Raw genomic sequence first — 22,847 nt, forward strand, 5'->3', positions numbered from 1 at the left:
TTTTCAAAGCTTGAAAATATGTAATGCTTTTTTGACTATAGATGGGAACTAATGTTTTAACAAGCGCGCCGACGTATTTTAGAATTTTCTGAGCGAATGATACGTTTTTGTCTTGATTTCCGAGTGGAAGACAGCTTTTAACCTGTTGTTGTATAGCAATAAGAAAAATGAAATTTTATTGCCAATCCAAGAGATACACAATGATTAAAAATACTACTGATGTACTAGACACTCTTCTACATTTACATTTTTTAACTGGCTTGGCCAATCAATTGCTGTCAAAAATGCACCAAAAACGATATATATAATGGTCCAAGGATGCGCTCTATAAACTATTGAGAAGGCAGACTATAGTATCGTTCGCCTCACATAACTTTTAACATCATCGCAGGAGGAGAGTGTGGCCAACTAGAATCATCTGGCTAAAAGAAAAGAGATCAGATTCATCATTTTTGCTCTGATACCATAATTATATTAAAATCCATCACAAAACTGATGCCTTTCTTGCTTTTCTTAAAATAGTTAACACCCAAAATTACACACCATGATGGGTCCACCAAAGTTTCTCAAATTCTTTACATTTGCTTGAATACATTGATGGGAACGTTTGCATTTGATTGTCGTTGGTATAGCTGCAACAAAATAATCATTCTGTCAATCTTAGCTCATCTCGAAACGCTTATCTTAGTTCATCTAATCTCTGGTGTCTTTAGTCTATGTTTATGTGCATCTGAAAAAGAGCAGGAAAGTTGCACTACATGACGTTTTACGAACGTTTGTGGAGATATACGATATAAGGCAGTGGTTTCGTTGTCTGCGTCAAATGATAGCACTGTTCCTCTTTTGACAAGATCCTATAAGATCAACCCTCTCTCTTTTTGTCTTATGGTATCCGCAGCGCAGCCAGCCCGCAAGTGTTGTTTCTACTTTGTAAATACCAGACCATTATCATTACTCATTTTTCTATAGAAATTTAACGTGTTTTCTGTGAGTGAACACAGAAAAATTTACATAGCAGTACCAAACTTCTGGTGGCTGTCTACGCCATCGCAATGCAATCGTGATTCAGTAACATACCTGTGTCCTCGGCGTATTTGCAAGTCTCTGAGTAGTTGGGTGAGATTTTATGAGGTAGGGTTACGCGTATGCAGCATCGGAGGCGGCTGGTCGAGTTAGAGGACCGACATTGCAAATTATACAGGAGTTGAACATAACGCAATGACTTCGTCCATTCAATGAAATAACTGTTCTTCCCTTTGTACACAATGAACTTGGGTACTGGGTCTGGGTAAGCAACTATTTGATAGATTGATGTTGTCAACATTGAACAAGAGATATGATGTAGGCAAGGGATATTTTAAGGACTTTACACTTGAAGGACATTAAAATCACAAAAGGGCTTGTGAACTGTGAGCCATGTGGCCGAGGGTCCGAGTGAAAATTTCAAAAACTGCAATTTCGTAAATGCTATTTTATGCATTTGTAGAGTAATTTGTTTTATTTCATGACGTATTATGAAATAAACATTCTTACTTTATATATCATCTGCAATAAAATATTTAAAATACACGTTACAAAAAATGGCAAAAGAAGTGGGCTGTGGAGGGCAATTTTGTTTCAGTTCGTGACCAACAAGAAGGCCAAATGGCTCCCCGGTATGTATGTTAATTAAAATATGCCTCGATGTATGGGTTCTATCATTGAAAAGCCCAATAGCAAGCAATTTATTGATGAACAAAAGGGAGGTGAAGGCTTTTATATGTAACTGTCAAAAAACATACTGCTCAAATTAGGTTGTATTTTTAACTCTTGACTCTTTCCTTGGCATGTTCCGTCATCAGCTGAGAGATATATCAAATATTCATGCGATGCAGAGGCTGCCATACTACATTCTCGAGATGTCAGGGAGTTCTCCGTTTTCGTCACGTAACACAGAGTCATCCCTTTGAACTTTGGGCATTTGTTATCCAAGGCAACGTTAGGATACGTCACAACTGATTTTGAGCACGAATAAGGTTTGTACGCTACGCCAACGGAATTCTTTTCGTCCCACATGACGCGGATCGTACCTCCCAACATGTACATCAGTCTAGGCTTCGGGACTAGGTTTAAAAGATAAAATTGTTATAGTGAACGTGAATCGCGTCTTCCTTCCACAAGATTAGCTTTATTTTATAAAAAAAATTCACCTTGACTGTTGAACTTTTTGCAATCTTTGCCTGATGGAAGAGACCATACCAAGTGGTTGAAAATAGCGAAGAACACAAGTACGATGAAGAAAAATTTCCTCATATTTGGGAGTTGAAAAAATCTGAAATACAATGCAAAATAAAAAGTATTAAAGCGTTGCAACCCATGAATATCATAGACAGGATTGAGCAATCCGCTATTTTCGTGTCAAACTCCATTGAAAATATGACTGAAAGTGTAGCGGCATTCATCAACCAACATAAACAAGGTGTCGAGCAAGATATTGTCTTTAAAAAACATACCCAAAGCGAAGTAAATACGATGGCAAGAAGAATCGAAATCTCGTATGTTTGTATTCAGTGCCTGTGTCACTTACTGACGATTCAACGATGTATCGTCGCGATGTTTTTAAGAATGAAACTTGATATGAGAAGGTAGAATCCCACTTGAAGGATCTTTCATCGTTCCCTTGTGACTCGAGTATATTTTACGACCAAAAACGTCATAGTTTTACTATTACATATGAATCGTGTTAAAGTAAAAGGATTGTCCTATTTTCGGTGAAAATTAAATGAATTACATCAATTCACGGCTAAGCTGGCTCGAAAAAACAAACCCTAAGGGGCTAGGAAAGCATCAGAAATCTAATTATCTTCTTGCAAAATCTCTTGTCATGAAATGGTCTAGACGTTGTTGTCACAAGATAATTTTGAAATCACGCAAAGACGTGTAAAGTATAAAATAGGGTAAGCTGTACAGAGACATTTATTTGAGCCCAAGGTTTCTCTCGCTAATTGTTGATTACGTAGTTTCTAACTCTTAAAAGGTCAGTTCACAGGCTATATATTCTTACTACGTTCATTCATTGAAAAAAACAACTCAGTTTGTGGTCGAAGAGACCGCTGTGTAAACATGTAATGCAGCTAGAATTCCAGTACAGACACGATAAGAGGAAATGATGATAAATTTTTCCATTATGGGATCATGGTGATGTGGAGGATTCCTTTCACAAAAACAAAATAAACACGGCAACAACAGCAGAATGGACGCACTTTGTTATGACGATCATATGATAAATCATAACATGCGTCAAGCATTCCACGAATTTTTCACAATACAAGCATAAAGGACAACCATGAAAACAATACGCAGGTTACTCTTGATTGGCAGAGTTGAATGATTTTGCATTGGTTTTGTCGTCAGCGGTATCTAAACAAGTCAGTGAAACGCTATAGTAACTTATGATAATATTTGAATTCACAGTACACTTCACATTTTATCATATCGGTCTGCGTACCAATATCAATATGGTCACCTCGCCCATTCTAGGTAGAGGTGTTAAATAGAGAGAGGCGTTCATACTATGCTTATCATTTTAGTGTGAATGTAAAGAAAACATAACTAAGACTAAACATACGGATTCCGATATATTGATGATGTGGAATTAGTCTATTAGAGACAAGGCGTTCATTAGAGAGATGCGTGTAATATTAAACTAGCACTTAAAGGGAGGATTATTTGATTGGTAGCGTTTATTTGGGTATTTTACCGTACAATAAACGGGGTTAATCACCTGTAAGTGATACGTAAGAGAGATTTTCAAAGTGATGAGAAAAACTGGATGTTCCAATTGTGTCGGGCAGTATAGATTGTAGGTCTATAATCTTTGGAGAATAAAGAGAATAAAATGAAAGAACGTACGCGTACATTTAGCTTATGAAATCATCAAAAATGACTTGCTACGCTGGATGTTAACTTTTACGTAAAATGCATTTGAAAACAAGTGTAGACGTGACCACAGTACCTCTGCAGGAGGAGACGACCTTAAATGAAATACGATTGTAAATTTATAGGTTGATGTTCATTACTCAAAATTCATTCAGTTTGCGCCTTACCTTTTTCTGGAAGTATTCCACTTGTACAATAGAAAAAGTCCAAAGACGATAATAAAGAGAAGTGGTAGTGTTACTGCTAATGATATTAGTAATGCATCTGATGATCTCTTTGCCTCAGAATTCAAGTCATCTAAAATAGTCAAGTTGCAAGACGTCATTTCTACACAAAGTTTGCCGCAAACAAATGAAGTATATTTTAATCAAAACGCCGACATTCACCAAGACGTAGATGTGAACTAAAGTCCTTAATAATTAATCCCCATCCTCTCTCGACTCTAAAATTAATTTAGTTTAATTATGATTAAGATCGTGCAAAAATTTTATCATTAAAAGTACTAACCGTCTTCAAAGGTTACATTAACGAAAGGTCCTGTTGCATGACGGGAGTAATTAGAGTGATGCAGGCAACCCATATTGGGAGAATACCTCACAGTATACGTCACAGCATAGAACCAGTATCTTTTGTATGATAGAAGATCGCGTACAACAATAAATTCGTTGGACATTTCGACATCTTTAACGTCAATTGTCTATCATGTAAAGACCATAAGGGACTTCAATATACATAAAAAATAACTCTTCTTAAAGAACAGTTTATCAATTTACAAACCTTATTACTTGAGTCCCGTTCGTGGTAAAGAAATGTTAAACAGTATTTGAATTTGGAGCAAGATGGTGGTGGCAGTCTCCAAGCTACTCGCATTGAAGATGAAGACATCGCAGTTACGGTGACATCATGTACACGATCAACAGCATCTGTGATATGACGATACATTAAACCTGTGTACGCACTTCGCAACCAAAATTTTTAAAAATAATTGTTTTTTGAGCAGGCGAACGATTGAGGAGATTAAAAAGTTACCTACTTAAAATTAAAGACGTTTTGGTCGGGGGGGAGGATTTTTCTCATTTCAACGTACTGACATTCAGACATTGCAAGTTTTAATGATGATCATTTTGAAACTGTATCACAAAAATACGCATACAAATCTCCTTCTGATTGGTTAAGACCCAAACCGTGAACAAACGCGATGATTCGTGTGATATAGAAAATTCATCCTTTATATGCAGTACAACTGTACACAACAAAATAAAAAAGATCACATCCTTACTTTTAAGATGAGGATTGAAATGCAAGACATTATCCGAACGATTTCCCTTGCCTTGAAAACGTATTTGAACTAAGTACGGACGAAGTTCGACTGTGGAACAGTTGAGAAATTTGCACGTAAAAATATTTCTTGAAATGTCTTGTTGAATAACACTGTCTGATCTTGACCAATTTGAATTTGCAACGTCTCCATATTTGTAATGGACACTATATTCCGATGGACTTACTTGCCATGAAAGAGTGGCAGTTCTCCATGATATTGTTGCAACAAAATTGCTGAAATCGATGGCAGACGAATCGTAAATAACTACAGATAGAAAGAGAGTTGGTTTTATACTACAATATCGAAATACGTCAAGTGTTTATCACAACCATCAAAAATACTATAGATATCTCATTGGTATAGAAAATGTATGGTGCATTTCTCGTGGGCACGGCTACCCCATATCAAGCTTGCATTAAGGGTGTGTGCCGATGGAGTTTTATTTTAAGAACACCATCATCAAGTAGATAAGAGTTTTGAGTAACCAATTGTAAATGAACTTACTCATCCGTACAGATGGCAGATAGAACGGTTCACTCGTCCACAAAAGAAAGGGCTGCCTTGAGCACATGTATTCTTGATAGGCAACAAGGAACAACGTATAATTTGTATCAACCTCTAGGCCTTTCACTATCGTTGAGCGGCTTGTCATGGATGTAGACGAGATTGTCTTGGTCTGTTTATGGTGAAATCACAAGAACAAAAAATTGAAATGTGAGCTTTGTCGGGCCATGAAGTTATGCTGCCTTAGGCTCGGTTCAAACGTCGCATTTTACATGCGCCGAATCAAATCTGAGTTTTAGTCGACTAAAATAGTTTTATGCGTAGTTTGATTCAGACGTCGAATTTAATAGTCGCATTTATTATAGTTATGCTTCCACTTTTTTCATAGTTTATTCATTTTCTTTTACTAATTTCCTAAAATGGCGAACAGGAAAATGTTGAGTTTATGCATTTCAAACATGATTCGTGTTAATAGGAAAAGACGAATATTGATGCATGTTACAATAAATAAACTATTAGAAACGAGACGGCAACTTCTGCAAATTTCCCATGTTTTCTACCGTTAATTGGTCAAAAAATGCCTTCATACGTAGCCCTCCTTATCGATCATGTCGAAGACAAGATAGAAATTCCGGCTGGTGGAAGAAAGTTTGGAGTATTTATTCTGATTCAAAAAAACATTTCGTGTATCTCGAGGAAACTTTCCTTGTACATATAAATTTTTGCACTTTAAACAAGTGTATTTTGTTAAACTTGTGCACGAAATACAAGGGCCATTACCATCACTCGCCGCCGCCATGTTTTACAACTTTGCGCATGGCATTTAGCATGGAAATAATTGATTTTGCTTAGAAATATCTTAAAATAAATTATGCATTAAATTCGGCTCATGTAAAATGCGACGTTTGAATCAACATCGAATTTCCGTCGAATATTCGACTAACTCAGTCGAATATGCGACTAAAGTCGCATTAAATAAAAAAAAGTCGAATTTAATTGATTCAAACGTCGCATTTTACATGCACATAATTCTCGCATTTGATTCGGCGCATGTAAAATGCGACGTTTGAACTGGGCCTTACTTTGTTTATTTTTCCATCTTCTTTCCGATATATAAGTTCCAGACAATACTTTGACTTGTTGCAAGAATTAAGAGGACGTTCCCAGCTGATGTTCGCAGAAAGCGACGAAATTCTTGAAATATTCACGTCAGTTATCCTTGCCGGAATATCTACAGATCAAATGAATAATAATGAAACTCGAATCGCAGTGAAAAAAAAGGGCATCATGACGACCAAATTTGAGCTCTGCTTTTGAACTCATCCTGGCTAGCGAACAAACAACTGCTCCGTTTGTACAGCCAGAATCATCGAGAAAATCCCAAGAGCAAGGTGCAGATTCCAAATTCTCCCTAGCCTTTTTGAAATCAATTGCAGTTACCTGACAAGTTCAATATTCTCGAAAATTATCCAATACTAGCTGCTCATGCACATCAAACATTAAAATTAGTTCAGTTTTCAATGCGAAATTTTATGAGTTTTTCTCCTTCATATTGCCATGTTCTGCATCAGTAGTTGCCCGTGTATAGTAAGGTGCAGACGGGCTGTGCGGAATTCTTCAATTTGGACCTTAACTTCGTAAAGTGATCCCAACCAATGGGAGCTTGACCCCATCTGTCTGCACCATATCACACTAAGTTAAATTTGAGGGAAGAGAAAAAAGAAAATGTCCCTGTTCTCCAATCAGAGAAATTCAATTCACTTTCAAAGAAATTAGTAGGGCACAACGGAATATATGAATATGCAACCCCCCCACACACACACAATTAACGTTCTAGTTACGCCTCTGTCTCTAATGCATCTTGTCCATAACGAAGCTTGGTGATGTGTCTGTGGGCTGTGTGCATGAACGAAGATAAAACCCATATGTACCTCCACAAGCATGAACATTTGCAATTTTTATCATTTTTCGAAATTGATTGTTTTAGAGAGATCATGTGCATGCAAAAGTAAAAATTGGACTTAGCTACGTTATCTTCTAAAGCAGCTCTTACAGTAAAGTTTATGCTTTCAGACAACGCGGAACATCTACACGAATTTCATCTTAAGATTATCTGTCAACTCCAATTATTTTAATGAATGTAACGTTTCAAGAAGTCTGGGATTAATGCAAATGTGTGAGTAATGGTCAAAATCGTTTTGGGAAAATGTAATTGTTTAAATACAGCTTGTAGTGCAAGGTTAAACAAGACGTTAAACTTACTGTTCAATGCAGGCTCATATAGGTACGTTGACGAGTTACACTTTGTAGTTTCATTCTCGTAAGCGTTGAGACGAATTTCGTAAATCTCACCATAAAATGGATTTACGGCAGTCGTCGCACAAGTCAGGAAAAGACAGCTCATTTCTTCGCTGGCGTTACGATCATATGGGGGTCGCGAACAAGACACGCGAGTCCAAGGATTATGGACATCATATCTGTACTCGACATTAAAGCGACTATGTCGTGAAAAGTTAGACTTCCAGTAAACGAAAGTGTTCATGCTTTGTGTCTTCATGTCGGTGACAAGTAATTTACAAGAATCTGTAATCAAAAGCATCGCTTCGCATTAAACACGACGAAAAGAATGGAGAAAAAACATCAAAGAAAGTAGGACGAACGGTCGTCGGAAAAACAATTTAAGAAATAAAACGATAGTGTGAAAGGATAATAGACACTTTGACACAAAGTGATCTCCCAAAACCCACGTTTGACAAGCTGAGGTAACTCAATTAATCAGTTAAAGTCTTTTTTTTTATGTGAATGCAAATAATACAAGACAGATTCTAAATGGTTCGCCACGTGCTCTGTAGGGAAAAGGTGGAAAGTCAGAGTCAAGATTGGTTTTGCCTTCATTTTCGAGAAGAGTTTCAAGAAATTGCTTGTATTTACGCGCGACATTGAAAATATTTCCAAATACATTCCAATCAATTCGAGATCACCAGGACATCATACCACAAGGTGAAAAAATGCACGCGCCATCCGTTCTGCTGCATCTTGTCCTATTTTGTGATCAAGTTGTCGAGGGTCCACCAAGTTTGAGCACCGGTTAAGTTGACGTTCCCAAAGCGTGAAAAACATTCAATATTGATTTTTTTAAAAACGTCGGCACAAATGAGCGTGGTAAGGCGATACGAGATCACAACATGCAGAACTAATTAGACGATAATCTGTGAAGAAGCGTGAGAGAAATACTAACAATACAACCACTTACTTGTGTTCTCCCTCTGCGCATAAGATGAGTTCATCGTTTTCATTAGAAGAAAAAACAGCAAGTTTGAGCAGGAGAAAAATAAGGCTTCCATGTTTATAAATGCGGACAGTTAACGATTTCTCACGCTGAGAATGAATGAAATTCTAGATTTCAGGGATGTCATATGTGGAAAAACAACTTTTTTTGCTGGTAGACAACAACTTCACAAGCGCATGCGTAGCGTAAGAGAGTCAGAGGATTATTAAAGAATCACAAGTGTGTAAACGATTCTTCTCGCACAAACTAAAGAATGCTTGCTTCACATCTGGTAGCATTTAATTTTGAGTTTCCTTAATGAAAACCATCCAAGATTTGCAAGGCATGTAGCCATTGGTCAACAAGTATTCATTTGTTATTTATAGTATCAAGAAATTGGTTCTTGGTTTGTCTAATCATATCCAATAAACAAAATAGGTTTTTGTCATTTCAAACAACCAATTTTTATGCGACGATTCCGCACACCGAAAAGCTAACACGAGGGATAGAAGATGAAATCAACTAACCTAAAAGTAACAATATTTGCAACACTGATTTTCAACGCTTTTAGTTTAACCAAAAAAGAATTGCAAAGAGTTGAGATGTCCGCGTGCATGCTCTCCCGGGAAAATTTTGAGTCCCTCAATAATAGCGATTTGCGTGTAACTTTTAAGCCTGGTTTCCACTATTGGTTTGACGCAACAAACGCGACAACGATTAACTTTAATCGGGATAATCCCATATGAGTACGTGGTAATGATCGCAGTAAACGGCGACTAACAATCGCGATAAAATATCAAAAATTTTTGATATTTATTCGCGTTAATCGCCAAAATGACGTCATCTTGAATGAAAATTTAGGAAATTAAGATGGCGAATCCAAAAAAGTTGTTTTCTTTTCATCGATGCCTTTCTACGGCGTCTCCGTCGCCTCCATAAAACATAAGCTACTGCAATTACTACCAGATCGTGTTTTTTTACTGACGCCATTTCACAAAATAATCGCCGTCCGACATAATGTAAACAACACGTCTAATCGCGCAACCATTGCGAATAAAAGTTATCGCTATCGCTTTTATCGTGATAAACCAATAGTGGAAGCCAGGCTTTAATAAACCGATGGGAACATTGATTGTCAACTAGTTATCGTCAACCCCTAAACGGGATTTCACCTTTTCACGAGGACAATCACGCTGTGACTTGAGTATGGTGACGACAATGCGAAATGAAGTGGGTTAAATACAAGCATCAATATCAACGATTCAATTTCTACGATGGTTGCGAGGAGTAGAACTTCATTCTAATGCACGCTATCATTCTTGTAACAAAGATAACATGCTGGGGAATATACATCTACGTGCAAGTGAAGTGAATCAACCGTAACTATAAAATAAACACAATGAAACGCGTGCGCTGATTGGTCTAGAGCTGTGTTTGCATTAGCCTGTGCAAAGCACATCTGAGCTCAACCAATCAAAACAATCAAAGAGAATTTGCAAATCGATCATGAATACATTTTTGGAGGAAAAATTAAAATATTTGTCTTTTTCGCATTATTTTATTTTCTAAAAGAAATAAAAGATGTTTACTGTGTTTGCACGGTGCAACCTCGACCTTCGGTCTCGGGCTTGCATTTATCTGCTCTCGAGTTCTCCCAAAGGTCTCCTCGGTTTGCATAAGCCGTGCAAACACAGTAAACATCTTTTATTTCTTAATGAAACCACTAGGGTCAACATTTTTTTTTACAAAATACATAGCATTCCATGATGTGAGATAAACTCTCCCTCAATTTACCCGAGTACCCCCATCCCAATTATGAAATGTCAATACATAAAAACAATCAGTTTTCTGTAGAAAATATTTCGCTACTGTCCTCTAATAATTGAATTACTTCATCACCTTTCGATTTCGAAAACAGTCCGTGGTTTGATGGCTCAGCATTACTTTTGTGATAATGAAAGCCCACACCATTAATATCCTGTTTCTTTTGACGACGCGCTAAAAACGACGCCATAATAAATACGAAGATTGCTAAAATAACAATGACCAAGATGGAGCGTAGGAAAACCTGGGGACCGCCACGTGACATCAATGTACCAATAGTAAACGGGATGGTCATTTCGCCCAAGCTGGCACCAACCACTAATATGGATGCCGTTCTACTTGATATATGCATGAATGTCTCCGCCCAGGTCATTGTGGACGGGAAGACGGAGGACATACTGAGACCGAGTAGAGCCGTTCCCAACCATAACCATATTGGGTAGTGGACGGAGAAAATTATCAATAAACACGCACCTAGAAAGGCACAGAGTAAATCAACCAGGAGAATTCGATAGGCTCGCACGTAAGTTGACAGCGGTATCGATACGAAACGACCAAGACAAAAACTTCCCCAGAAGGTTGATGTAAGGTATGCCGCAAGCGACTTGGATTTTAAAATTTGATGCTGGACGGCATAGGTAAAGATTAGACCACCAATAGCCACCTCCAAACCAACATATAGTAACAAAAATATGAATAAAAGGACCAAGGTGAAACCTCTGTAGGCTCGGTTATCTGAACTTTCGACCGAAGCCGAAATTTGCCGACTTTCATTGTGACCATCGTCGCGACAGCTGGCCAACATGAATATGACAATAGGAATTAGGAACAGTAGCATTGTTATTGCGTAAGGGTACCTTAGACCGGAATGTGATTGATGGGATGTAGCGTTTAATGTCATGTTGGCCGAGATGTTAATGCTTTGCACGTGACTGGCGGAGGAATGTGCACTTGATAGGAACGGCCTTACCATAAGGGGAGAGAAAAAGGCGCCACCACCAAACATTGCATGAAGTGCTTGCATTGGGGCTTCAGAATTCTTCCCATAGAGGTTAAGGATAAGCACGTTTCCACCTGAAATAGGATATTTATGTTAAATCAACAACAACCATTGGTTTTGATTTGGTCCACAAAACAGTGGGAAAACTTAATGAAATATTGAGACAGCTCGTCCTCAAGACCCACATAAGTCAAGGAGGTATTTAAGTCTACGAAATACATTATTTATTATCAAAACTACGTTGTATAGATGTGATTTGTAATCTTGTACTCGGTGCAAGATTTTTGTCTTTTGAAATTATTGTGGAGGGAGGCTTCGCACCGCCCCCTTCCTTTCTGTTCGCTACTGCCACAGAACAACTTTTGTTCAAGTAAAAGTGTAATTATAGCATTGTGACTATAAGAGTCTGACGGAAGCGTAAATTGAAAAATAAACTTTGCCTTCACAAAATGATGTACACATACAAATGAAGCTGCTATCAAGCAGCAATGCATGTTTACAATTGTTTTATTGATTCGCTTTTGGGATTTACTAATGTTAAAATTTAGAAATACGTCAAGTATACGGCAGAATATAATTTGAGGTCGAGCGCAAATCTCAAATTTTCTAATTCAACACAGTGCAGAGATAAAATCTTGAGACACGTACTCCCAAAGGGATTTTTCACCAAGGCTGAAGTTGTAAATTGTAACAATTCAGCTAGCTAATAAGACAAGAGAATGAAGAGACTCAACTTTTTGAATTTCAACCAACAAATCACACCTACATCATACAACTGCAATTCTATTTCAATTTTCCCAAGTCAAAATCTCCACAAATTAATCAAACATTGTCTTAACTCGGGTAGTTAGACTGAAAGAAGGCTCAAGACATGAGTGCTGATAAATACCTGTATCAAGCAATGCTAGTGCCAGTCCTTGACAAAAGATGGAAATCATCAACATGGCAAATGAGCTTGTAAATGGAGTAATGATCAAACTAACTGAAGCAAAAATACATGCGGCAGCAAGGAAAAAGTTACCATTCCATTTATCAAAGAGCCAGCCGGCAATAATGGAACCAATAAGGTAACCAATCGACCGCACTGTGAAGATAGACGACATGCTTTCAGATGAAACACCCACTTGATCCTTGAGATCAAGTAGACTGGGACCAAGTATTGCTACTGAGCTGCCCTAAAGGATCAATGGAAGGATTACTATAGTTCAAATTTTTAAAAGCAGTATTGAAAAAATTTGATGGATCATTATAGACATTCTTATGACTAGAAAAAACTATTTTTCTATTAATTTAGATACATAATGGCTAATTTATGACATGAGTCATAAAAATGACAGTGAAATCTTTCATAATCAAAAAATTCCTTAAATGAGCACAGTTACACAAGTGTTAGCATTAGCCATTTAACAGTGACTTTGTCAAACATATGAAAAGATGTCTATGTTTTCTTTACAAAAATGAAAATTTGTTGACTTAGATCTATCGTTAATTTTATTAATTGATCAGTTCAAATTACTATTTTTTTGAAGCAAATAGCAATGCTATCCATAGGGTAGCGCTATTTATGCTTTGCGCAACCAGCCATGGGTTGGTAGTGTTTTGTAGAATTTTTGTAGCAGATCATAGGTATTTTGACCATGTATGTTCTATTTGTTATATCTCCCAATGAGAAACAGTAATTGCGAATTAAACCAAGAATCAAATAGGGCATAATCCTAACTGGACCTTAACCTTAATTTCAAAGTTCATATTTAAATTCTCCTACTCAATGTAAAAGTTAAAATGTATTTCTGCGGTTAAAAATTTCATTCATGGAACAATTTGCAAGTTATGATAAGCCATGAGTGGAAAATTAGTTTATTTAATTTTAGTTCATAAAGGTCTGTTTCATACAATAAATGAAACAAAGGTGTCCTTTGTTTAAATTTCTATAAATAAAATAAAATAAGTTGGTTCACTGATCATCCATGAAACAGACCATTGATACCTTACTGACAGCATACATCCTGTACAAAAACTATGGTGTTGACCAAATTTAAAACGATTGCAGAGAAATAATAGAAAAAAATTGAATAACCGTTTCTGAATGAAATGCAGCGGTTTGTGTTAAAAACACTGTCTTTTTCACAAGGAGATAGGTTATATTTAACACATACAATAGAAAGAATACATACCAATGCAAAGAATGAAATATATAATCCAATAGCAAGACATGTCCTAAGTCTTGCACTTCGTTTTCTACATCCCAATATAATAGACTCTCCATTAGCTGACAAATCGTAGACGTTTGCCCTTGTAGAGTTTGGTTGTGATGTTATTGATGCAGCCGTATCTAGGTCAATTTCGTGCATTAATTCTTCGTCTTTAGGTTTAGCACTTGTCCTGCTTCTTGTCTTGTTGTTGTTCCCGATAGCTGGACCCTTTTTGGGAAAAGAATTTTTGATAAACTCAACGAGTTCATCTTCCGATTCATCCGAACGCAAAATTTCTCTAAGATCTTCAGAGGACAAAGTATTGTTTTTGTCTTTAACTGTTCTACCCGTTCTATGCATTGATGAAAAATTCGCGGCTTTCTTCAACACACAGACTTTATTTTATCAACACAAAAAGAATGAAATAGAAAAGTGACTTCAGACTTTCATCACGAATTTTTTAACGTTCATAGTTCATCATAACATTTCCTTCTGACCACTGCTTCTGACAGATCTCTATGACGTACTTCCGGTACAAATTCAACATGGCGGACGACCATCGTGAAAAAAGTTGTACTTTTCAATCGACAATTTCTCAGTCTGGGATTCCTTATTTTGGAGAGGAACCTGTTTTGGACATTTTTCAAAGCGTGAGTTTTTAAAAAATATATCAAGTAATTGCTTGAGTTGTCAACGAAACTTAAACATTTTAAGCACTATTGGGGACTAAGTGGCTGGACTTGGGATTATTAATTTGTTACACATTATATATATGTATACTATATATTTGCAGTATCTACTCTAGGTCATTCAGATAGCTAAGTATAACTCGACTGCTTTATATCAGTTTGCGGCTGCCTAATTATTAAGCTACGAATGGTCCCGCACGTTTGGGGAAAAACAGGCTTCATAAATTCATCAATCATGTTCCATGACTTACATCATGGTGAAAGCAGAAGATCAGATACGAAGGTCAATAAGGACATACTTTACCGTTAATATCCAAATACACATGTATGTTGAAATTCATTTTATAAGAAAGTAGAATAATAGAGGTATACTTTGTATGCTCATTGTGTTGTTTTGTAGAATGGTGTGAAAGCGAGGTTTTTCTTTATATTGCAAAAAATACAACTGCAAATCCCACAAGATATATTTATGACATATATGGACACATTGCTTTGTCATTACATGAAGTATTAAGAGTTTTCATAAGTTTTCCTTTGTGACTTCAAGTTTGCGTCATTGCTCTTATTCAACACACGGCAATGTCTGAAATTGTGTATACTTTATTTGTCTTCGTCCTCAGAACATGACTTGTGCAACAATGTTATAGTTCGACAGGGATGCCAAGTGAATCCCTTTTTTCATCTTTGCAATGGTAATGTCATGGGGAAGAAGCATTAGTCAAAGAAACTGTATTGTGGGCCCAAGGCTGTGGATGGCAATAAATTTTATTCATCTTTCGCACCAACCATATTTTTTTTGACAGTTGATGCTGGTTACGCACAGGCGAGAGTTTGATAATTCCAAACAAGGACAAAGAAACCTATGAAATGAGGTCTTTTTAATTGATGCTCCTGTCCAGATGTTGGTGGAAAGACTGGAAGTTGTAAACACGTCATTTGCTTACTATTGAACAACAAAGATTGTCAAAGAAACAATGTGAACGATCTGGTTTGTTTTTTATATTTGTTGTAGTTTGATGAAACAGCTACAGCTTTAATATAATTCATGATGAAATAATTACAGCTGTAGTACAATTTACAATGATAAAATAATGCAGTTGAAGTAAATTTATAATTTGTCTTTCCACTATGCAGAATTTCGTGCACTACTCAATCAACAACACGCAAAAGAAATTCAAAGGTAGAAATGCCAACGTAAAGGAGGCTGCCAAGAAACAACGATATCAGACTTTATATTGTATGAGTGAAGAAGAATTTTTTAGAACTGCTAAAGAAATGTTGAAGATAAAAACTTTGGTTGAAGTGAAGGATTTTTGTACATTGTAAAATTTGCTCAAATGCTATGTTCAGGGGGTACAAAAATTATCATATTTTTTTTTACTCAAGAATGCTAAAATGCGAAAATCGTCAAACTACAACAAGATGTGACGAAGAATAATGAGAAGAAGGAACAACAAAGGTTTGGTTTTTCTTTGTATATTTTGATATTATGTAACTTTTTCACTCGAAGACAAAGTTTGTTCCTGACAGGCAATCTTACGGCTTTGACGTAACTAAAGTAATGGATGCGACACGACCTCCCAAAAAGAACGCTCATACAGCAAAAACTTCGAGTTCTTCAAATTTGTCAGTTGATGAAATTCTGCATTTGTTTGAACTATCAGGCAACGATCATGTCCATTCGCTGGAGGAAGGCATTTCTATGACGTCTGCAACTCATGAGAACCCAGATAATTTAGAAAATTACGGTAAAGTCATTAACGGTATAGAAAAGAATCAAATTTCTAAATCTATTGTAGTTTTAAAGCATTTCTCGACGAGATGATGTGAATATTAGGTAATTATGCATGTCGTGGAGCTTAACACTTTCAGCCGTTAAGATCAACAATCAAACTTTACAACAACAATAGCAATAAATGAAAAACCAGTCAGGTGCAAGAATAATTGTTATAAAGACAGAAAATTTTGTACTGTAGGATTAATCTGTTTTCGTTTATGCATGCATAATAATGCATGTAAGAACATAAAATCCACTTATAAATCTCCCGAGATTAAGGCCACGTTTACACTATACCGGATTGCTATCGTAGCAGGTTGAATATTCTTTATATTAAAAGGCAGTGAAATTGTTCAACGTCAGAAACACAATCAAATAGACTAAATCGGTCAGCTTAATAAGCTTTACTCCGAACAGTTACCCCTTTAAAGCAAGTGAAATGTCGTGATCAGCGAGTCCGGTGTAGTGTAAACGCAGCCTGAATTTGAACAGAAACAGCAGCAGCAAGTGCAATGGCAAGGATGAAAAGGCGAGACCACGTTAACGTTGATGTTAAGAGAAAATTACTCGGTCACTGGAAGGGAGTCTCAATGTGGATTGAACGTAAATTATTAACTATCAATGCGGAATTACTACGAGCTAACGACGTCTACCAGACAAACCAGATGTTAATGGATATACCTGACGAAACTAAGCATTTGATAAGCATACAGTTTGTACTGAAGCTGAATTGAGTGATAGCGTAACGCAACAAACAAGAGCGCCGGGAAGACTATGCAGATTGGTTTCTTACAACATCCGATTTCCTCAACACAATGTGTAGAGATAATATGGTTGCGTTGTCAAATATGTGGTGATATGTTATAAGTGTCATAAACCATTGAAATGTAGGATATGACTCGTGAAATCGACATTCCTAAAGAATACACCTCAAAATCGGAACGATAGGAAAATTCATTTCCTATGTATATTATATAAACGCTAAAAGAAGACAAGTTATCGGCTGTTAAAGCCTCCACCAACGTCAAGCCAGAAATATGTCATCCTCTTATTTAACTACGACAAGTGCCATTGGGTTAATAAAGCAAATATCGACAGCAGCCGCTAAAGAAATCTGCATTGCTTAGCCATAAGAAAACGTGCTGCTTTTGAAAGACTTACTTGTCTCTATCTTTTTCAAAAAAAGACATAAGAAACTATGGATGTTTTGCTAATGTATTACCAAACTAACATTAATATAAATGTATTTATTTGTACTACTCTTTCATTTTTTCTATCAATATTCCTTCTTCGTGTAATTTTTACGAATATGATATTTGCTTTCTTGCATTCTCTTTGACCCGAAGCTCTTCCATAATCTTGTTTCGAGACCGTAAAGGTCATTTTTTTATGCATTAATTATTACAAAGCAGGAATGGCACATTAAATTGAGCTTTAGTCTCCAACGAACTCTCTGGTCTACTACAAGACACAACCTTTCGAGGTTGCAAAGTGGAGGTTCAAACCCTGTCTGGAATAAGGTATAGTTAGGTCTAGGTTGAGCTAAGAAATGAGAAAATAGTGCTGGTTAACAGTGCAAAAGTGGCATTTCTATTACTGAGTTTTTAGAGAATGGAATGCGACACTTAGTATAAATTCAGAAAAATTCGCTCTCCGATGAGAAGGAGGAAGGAGGAGAGCGAAGAAAAAAAAAAGATAGGATCCCATGCAAAAAACCACTCTTAAAAAAACTAAGTCTTTTGCTCAAATTTTTTTATGACTCCCTGTGATCAGGGAGTTATTTTTTTAAATTTTGAAAAGTCAGGAAACCCAAGAGCAAACAGAACGCCCTAATATTCCCTTTCTTACCTCCGAGCACTTGTTCCTCAGTTCAACTTTCTGTCTTCCACATCCGCCTCGTACACCTAAGTGTGTCGGCAGAGGGGCGAACCAAGGATCTTGTGCATGGGAGGTCAGTGATGTCGAACTAAGCGCCCAACATCGGCCAGTTGAGCTAAGCGCTCATCATCGAAAACGCTGTGTTTTTCGGCGTATATATTAAATTTTTTTCAATGTGAACCGAAAGAAAAGGAGAAGGTCTTGAGCCCGAGAAGTAGAGATCACTGCACCGGCATCTCTACCACTCGGCCAGACGGGTCAATTGGAAAACCATTTAACACATGTCAAGTGCTTTTGACAAACAACATTGCCTTCATTTCTCTCGAGGCTCCTATTTTGTACTGTGTTTTTAACTTGTTCTTCGTCACCATCATTATAAAGTTAATCAAAGGGACTTATTACGCATTATAGCTGTCCAACTCTAGCATAGTTGGAGAATAAATGTTACTACAGAAAGGAGAAAGACCAATAAAGTATGCACAATGTCAGACTTTGCCATGTGGTGAATCTCAAAACAACAACGCGCATGTTCGTAGTCAATTTAATGGCGTTGGGAGTTTCTAGCTTGTCTGTTCAAAGTTAAATAACATATTTTTTACCATCATGCATGATAATATTGTAATGGTTTCTACAAAAGCATATGGTTCCTACAGAACAGTATCCACTTACTAATTTATAGTCTATTCAAGTCTTTTTGTCATTTTACAATCTTGCCATGTCTTCAGTGTCATCATTTAAAATATAGTCAATGTAATCAATAAAGCCAATGCGTCACACAAAGACTATAATTCACTGCATTTTCACTAAAAAACTATAATTCACGCAGTTTCACAAATTTTCACATTTTTTTTCACACAAAGAATATAATTCACTGCATTTTCACTAAAAGACTATAATTCACGCATTTTCACAAATTTTCACATTTTTTTCTTTTTTTCACTAAAGACTATAATTCATTCCATTTTCACATCTTTTTTCAAACAAAGACTATAATTCACTGCATTTTCACTAAAAGACTATAATTCACGCATTTTCACATTCTTTTTTTCACACAAAGACTATAATTCACTGCATTTTCAAACAATTCACATTTTCACAAACATTTTAAGATTTTCATCTTTTTCACAAAGACTAATTCAATTTTCACACTATTTCATTTTTGAAAAGACTATATTCACTGCATTTTCACAAAGACTTCATCATTTTTCAAATTCACATCTTTTTCAACAAAGACTATAATTCACTGGATTTTCACTAAAAGACTATAATTCACGCATTTTCACAAATTTTCACATTTTTTTTCAAACTCTTTAAAGTCTTTGTTTGTGTGAAAAAAAAATGTGAAAATGTATGAATTATAGTCTTTTAGTGAAAAGTGAATATAGTCTTTATTTAAAATTTGTGAAAACGTAATTAAATCTTTAGTGAATTATAGTCTTTTGAAATAAAATTAAGTCTTTTGAAAACAGTGAAATCTTTGTGAAAAAATGTGAAAATGAATTATAATCTTTTGAAATGCAGTGAATTATAGTCTTTGTTTGAAAAAAATGTGAAAATTTGTGAAAATGCGTGAATTATAGTCTTTTAGTGAAATGCAGTGAATTATAGTCTTTGTTTGAAAAAATAAGTCTTTAGTGAAAATGCGTGATTAGTCTTTTGTGAAAAAAATGAATGAATTATAGTCTTTAGTGAAAATGGAATTTGAAAAAAATGAATGTGAAAATGCGTGAATTATAGTCTTTAGTGAATGCAGTGAATTATAGTCTTTGTGTGAAAAAAATGAAATTTGTGAAACTGCGTGAATTATAGTTTTTGAAAATGCAATTATAGTCTTTGACGCATTGGCTTTATTGATTACATTGACTATATTTTAAATGATGACACTGAAGACATGGCAAGATTGTAAAATGACAAAAAGACTTGAATAGACTATAAATTAGTAAGTGGATACTGTTCTGTAGGAACCATATGCTTTTGTAGAAACCATTACAATATTATCATGCATGATGGTAAAAAATATGTTATTTAACTTTGAACAGACAAGCTAGAAACTCCCAACGCCATTAAATTGACTACGAACATGCGCGTTGTTGTTTTGATTCACCACATGGCAAAGTCTGACATTGTGCATACTTTATTGGTCTTTCTCCTTTCTGTAGTAACATTTATTCTCCAACTATGCTAGAGTTGGACAGCTATAATGCGTAATAAGTCCCTTTGATTAACTTTATAATGATGGTGACGAAGAACAAGTTAAAAACACAGTACAAAATAGGAGCCTCGAGAGAAATGAAGGCAATGTTGTTTGTCAAAAGCACTTGACATGTGTTAAATGGTTTTCCAATTGACCCGTCTGGCCGAGTGGTAGAGATGCCGGTGCAGTGATCTCTACTCCGGGCCAAGACCTTCTCCTTTTCTTTCGGTTCACATTGAAAAAAATTTAATATATACGCCGAAAAACACAGCGTTTTCGATGATGAGCGCTTAGCTCAACTGGCCGATGTTGGGCGCTTAGTTCGACATCACTGACCTCCCGTGCACAAGATCCTTGGTTCGCCCCTCTGCCGACACACTTAGGTGTACGAGGCGGATGTGGAAGACAGAAAGTTGAACTGAGGAACAAGTGCTCGGAGGTAAGAAAGGGAATATTAGGGCGTTCTGTTGCTCTTGGGTTTCCTGACTTTTCAAAATTTAAAAAAATAACTCCCTGATCACAGGGAGTCATAAAAAAATTTGAGCAAAAGACTTAGTTTTTTTAAGAGTGGTTTTTTGCATGGGATCCTATCTTTTTTTTTTCTTCGCTCTCCTCCTTCCTCCTTCTCATCGGAGAGCGAATTTTTCTGAATTTATACTAAGTGTCGCATTCCATTCTCTAAAAACTCAGTAATAGAAATGCCACTTTTGCACTGTTAACCAGCACTATTTTTTCATTTCTTAGCTCAACCTAGACCTAACTATATCTTATTCCAGACAGGGTTTGAACCTCCACTTTGCAACCTCGAAAGGTTGTGTCTTGTAGTAGACCAGAGAGTTCGTTGGAGACTAAAGCTCAATTTAATGTGCCATTCCTGCTTTGTAATAATTAATGCATAAAAAAATGACCTTTACGGTCTCGAAACAAGATTATGGAAGAGCTTCGGGTCAAAGAGAATGCAAGAAAGCAAATATCATATTCGTAAAAATTACACGAAGAAGGAACATTGATAGAAAAAATGAAAGAGTAGTACAAATAAATACATTTATATTAATGTTAGTTTGGTAATACATTAGCAAAACATCCATAGTTTCTTATGTCTTTTTTTGAAAAAGATAGAGACAAGTAAGTCTTTCAAAAGCAGCACGTTTTCTTTAGCAGCTGCTGTCGATATTTGCTTTATTAACCCAATGGCACTTGTCGTAGTTAAATAAGAGGATGACATATTTCTGGCTTGACGTTGGGGGAGGCTTTAAGCAGCCGATAACTTGTCTTCTTTTAGTGTTTATATAATATACATAGGAAATGAATTTTCCTATCGTTCCGATTTTGAGGTGTATTCTTTAGGAATGCCGATTTCACGAGTCATATCCTACATTTCAATGGTTTATGACACTTATAATATATCACCGCATATTTGACAACGCAACCATATTATCTCTACACATTGAGTTGAGGAAATCGGATGTTGTAAGAAACCAATCTGCATAGCCTTCACGGCGCTCTTGTTTGTTGCGTTACGCTATCACTCAATTCCATAGCTTCTATACAAACTGTATGCTTATCAAATGCTTAGTTTCGTCAGGTATACCATTAACATTTGGTTTGTCTGGTAGACGTCGTTAACTCGTAGTAATTCCGCATTGATAGTTAATAATTTACGTTCAATCCACATTGAGACTCCCCTCCAGTGACGGAGTAATTTTCTCTTAACATCAACGTTAACGTGGTCTCGCCTTTTCATCCTTGCCATTGCACTTGCTGCTGCTGTTTCTGTTCAAATTTAGTCTAGGCAGATTTATAAGTGGATTTTATGTTCTTACATGCATTATTATGCATGCATAAACGAAAACAGATTAATCCTACAGTACAAAATGTTCTATCTTTATAACAATGATTATTCTTGCACCTGATTGGTTTTTCATTTATTGTTATTGTTGTGAAAGTTTGATTGTTGATCTTAACGGCTGAAAGTGTTAAGCTCCACGACATGCATAATTACCTAATATTCATTCATCTCATAGAGAAATACTTCAAAACTATCAACAGATTTAGAACTTTGATTCTTTTCTATACCATTAATGACTTTACCGTAATTTTCTTAATTATTTGAGTTCTCATGAGTTGCGATGGACTTCGTTGTAACTTTGCATTGATAGCAAGCAGTGTAAAGTAGAGTTTCGTTTAGAATCACTTCCAAAACTTGACATAATAGTCGTCCTACAAGTGGTCTCTCGTAAATATCGGTAAATATTTCAGCTTGATCACGACTGCTTCATCTC

The 22,847-nt window shown here is 36.2% G+C and overlaps 2 protein-coding genes and 1 long non-coding RNA gene across 5 annotated transcripts; 1 reads left to right on the forward strand and 2 right to left on the reverse strand.

Moving 5' to 3' along the window:
* Positions 1 to 148: 148 nt before the first annotated feature.
* Positions 149 to 9,267, reverse strand: LOC124452814. 3 transcript variants are annotated; one of them, XM_047003437.1, is made up of 16 exons: positions 8,997 to 9,267; positions 8,006 to 8,326; positions 6,826 to 6,974; positions 5,744 to 5,915; positions 5,198 to 5,503; positions 4,696 to 4,841; positions 4,426 to 4,615; positions 4,086 to 4,215; positions 3,995 to 4,013; positions 3,764 to 3,854; positions 2,493 to 3,399; positions 2,190 to 2,311; positions 1,782 to 2,102; positions 1,078 to 1,296; positions 544 to 632; positions 149 to 422 (listed from the first exon to the last, which is right to left on the reverse strand). In XM_047003437.1, exons 1-11 carry the CDS (start codon positions 9,085 to 9,087, stop codon positions 3,344 to 3,346), a joined length of 1,671 nt encoding a protein of 556 aa, XP_046859393.1. In that variant the 5' UTR covers positions 9,088 to 9,267; the 3' UTR covers positions 149 to 422; positions 544 to 632; positions 1,078 to 1,296; positions 1,782 to 2,102; positions 2,190 to 2,311; positions 2,493 to 3,343. The 3 variants fall into 3 exon arrangements, with proteins under 3 accessions (XP_046859393.1, XP_046859395.1, XP_046859394.1); XM_047003439.1 differs by having other exon boundaries at positions 8,738 to 9,267; XM_047003438.1 differs by lacking the exons at positions 149 to 422; positions 544 to 632; positions 1,078 to 1,296; ... (1 more) ...; positions 2,190 to 2,311; positions 3,764 to 3,854 and having other exon boundaries at positions 3,323 to 3,399; positions 3,898 to 4,013.
* Positions 9,268 to 10,715: 1,448 nt separating this feature from the next.
* Positions 10,716 to 14,512, reverse strand: LOC124452813 (sodium-dependent glucose transporter 1A-like). The gene is made up of 3 exons (XM_047003435.1): positions 14,010 to 14,512; positions 12,725 to 13,010; positions 10,716 to 11,909 (listed from the first exon to the last, which is right to left on the reverse strand). Exons 1-3 carry the CDS (start codon positions 14,385 to 14,387, stop codon positions 10,852 to 10,854), a joined length of 1,722 nt encoding a protein of 573 aa, XP_046859391.1. The 5' UTR covers positions 14,388 to 14,512; the 3' UTR covers positions 10,716 to 10,851.
* A 33-nt stretch (positions 14,513 to 14,545) lies between these two features.
* On the forward strand, positions 14,546 to 16,101 carry LOC124452815. The gene is made up of 3 exons (XR_006950880.1): positions 14,546 to 14,677; positions 15,520 to 15,704; positions 15,851 to 16,101. It is a non-coding gene; the product is annotated as an uncharacterized LOC124452815 (long non-coding RNA).
* The last annotated feature ends 6,746 nt before the right edge of the window (positions 16,102 to 22,847 follow it).

The sequence above is a fragment of the Xenia sp. Carnegie-2017 genome, unplaced genomic scaffold, assembly GCF_021976095.1.
Source record: "Xenia sp. Carnegie-2017 unplaced genomic scaffold, XeniaSp_v1 HiC_scaffold_25, whole genome shotgun sequence".
NCBI classification, from domain to species: domain Eukaryota; kingdom Metazoa; phylum Cnidaria; class Anthozoa; order Malacalcyonacea; family Xeniidae; genus Xenia; species Xenia sp. Carnegie-2017.

Excerpts from the sequence above, each read along its gene's own strand:
- LOC124452814 (XM_047003437.1), bottom strand. The coding sequence starts at position 9,087 with ATGGAAGCCTTATTTTTCTCCTGCTCAAACTTGCTGTTTTTTCTTCTA. Across the intron at positions 6,975-8,005 it reads ATATGAGCCTGCATTGAACA|ATATTCCGGCAAGGATAACT; the intron begins GTAAGTTTAACG and ends TTTGATCTGTAG. Across the intron at positions 3,400-3,763 it reads CTCTTACGTATCACTTACAG|ATACCGCTGACGACAAAACC; the intron begins GTGATTAACCCC and ends TGACTTGTTTAG.
- LOC124452813 (XM_047003435.1), bottom strand. The coding sequence starts at position 14,387 with ATGCATAGAACGGGTAGAACAGTTAAAGACAAAAACAATACTTTGTCC. Across the intron at positions 13,011-14,009 it reads ATATTTCATTCTTTGCATTG|GGCAGCTCAGTAGCAATACT; the intron begins GTATGTATTCTT and ends TTGATCCTTTAG. Across the intron at positions 11,910-12,724 it reads ACTAGCATTGCTTGATACAG|GTGGAAACGTGCTTATCCTT; the intron begins GTATTTATCAGC and ends ATCCTATTTCAG.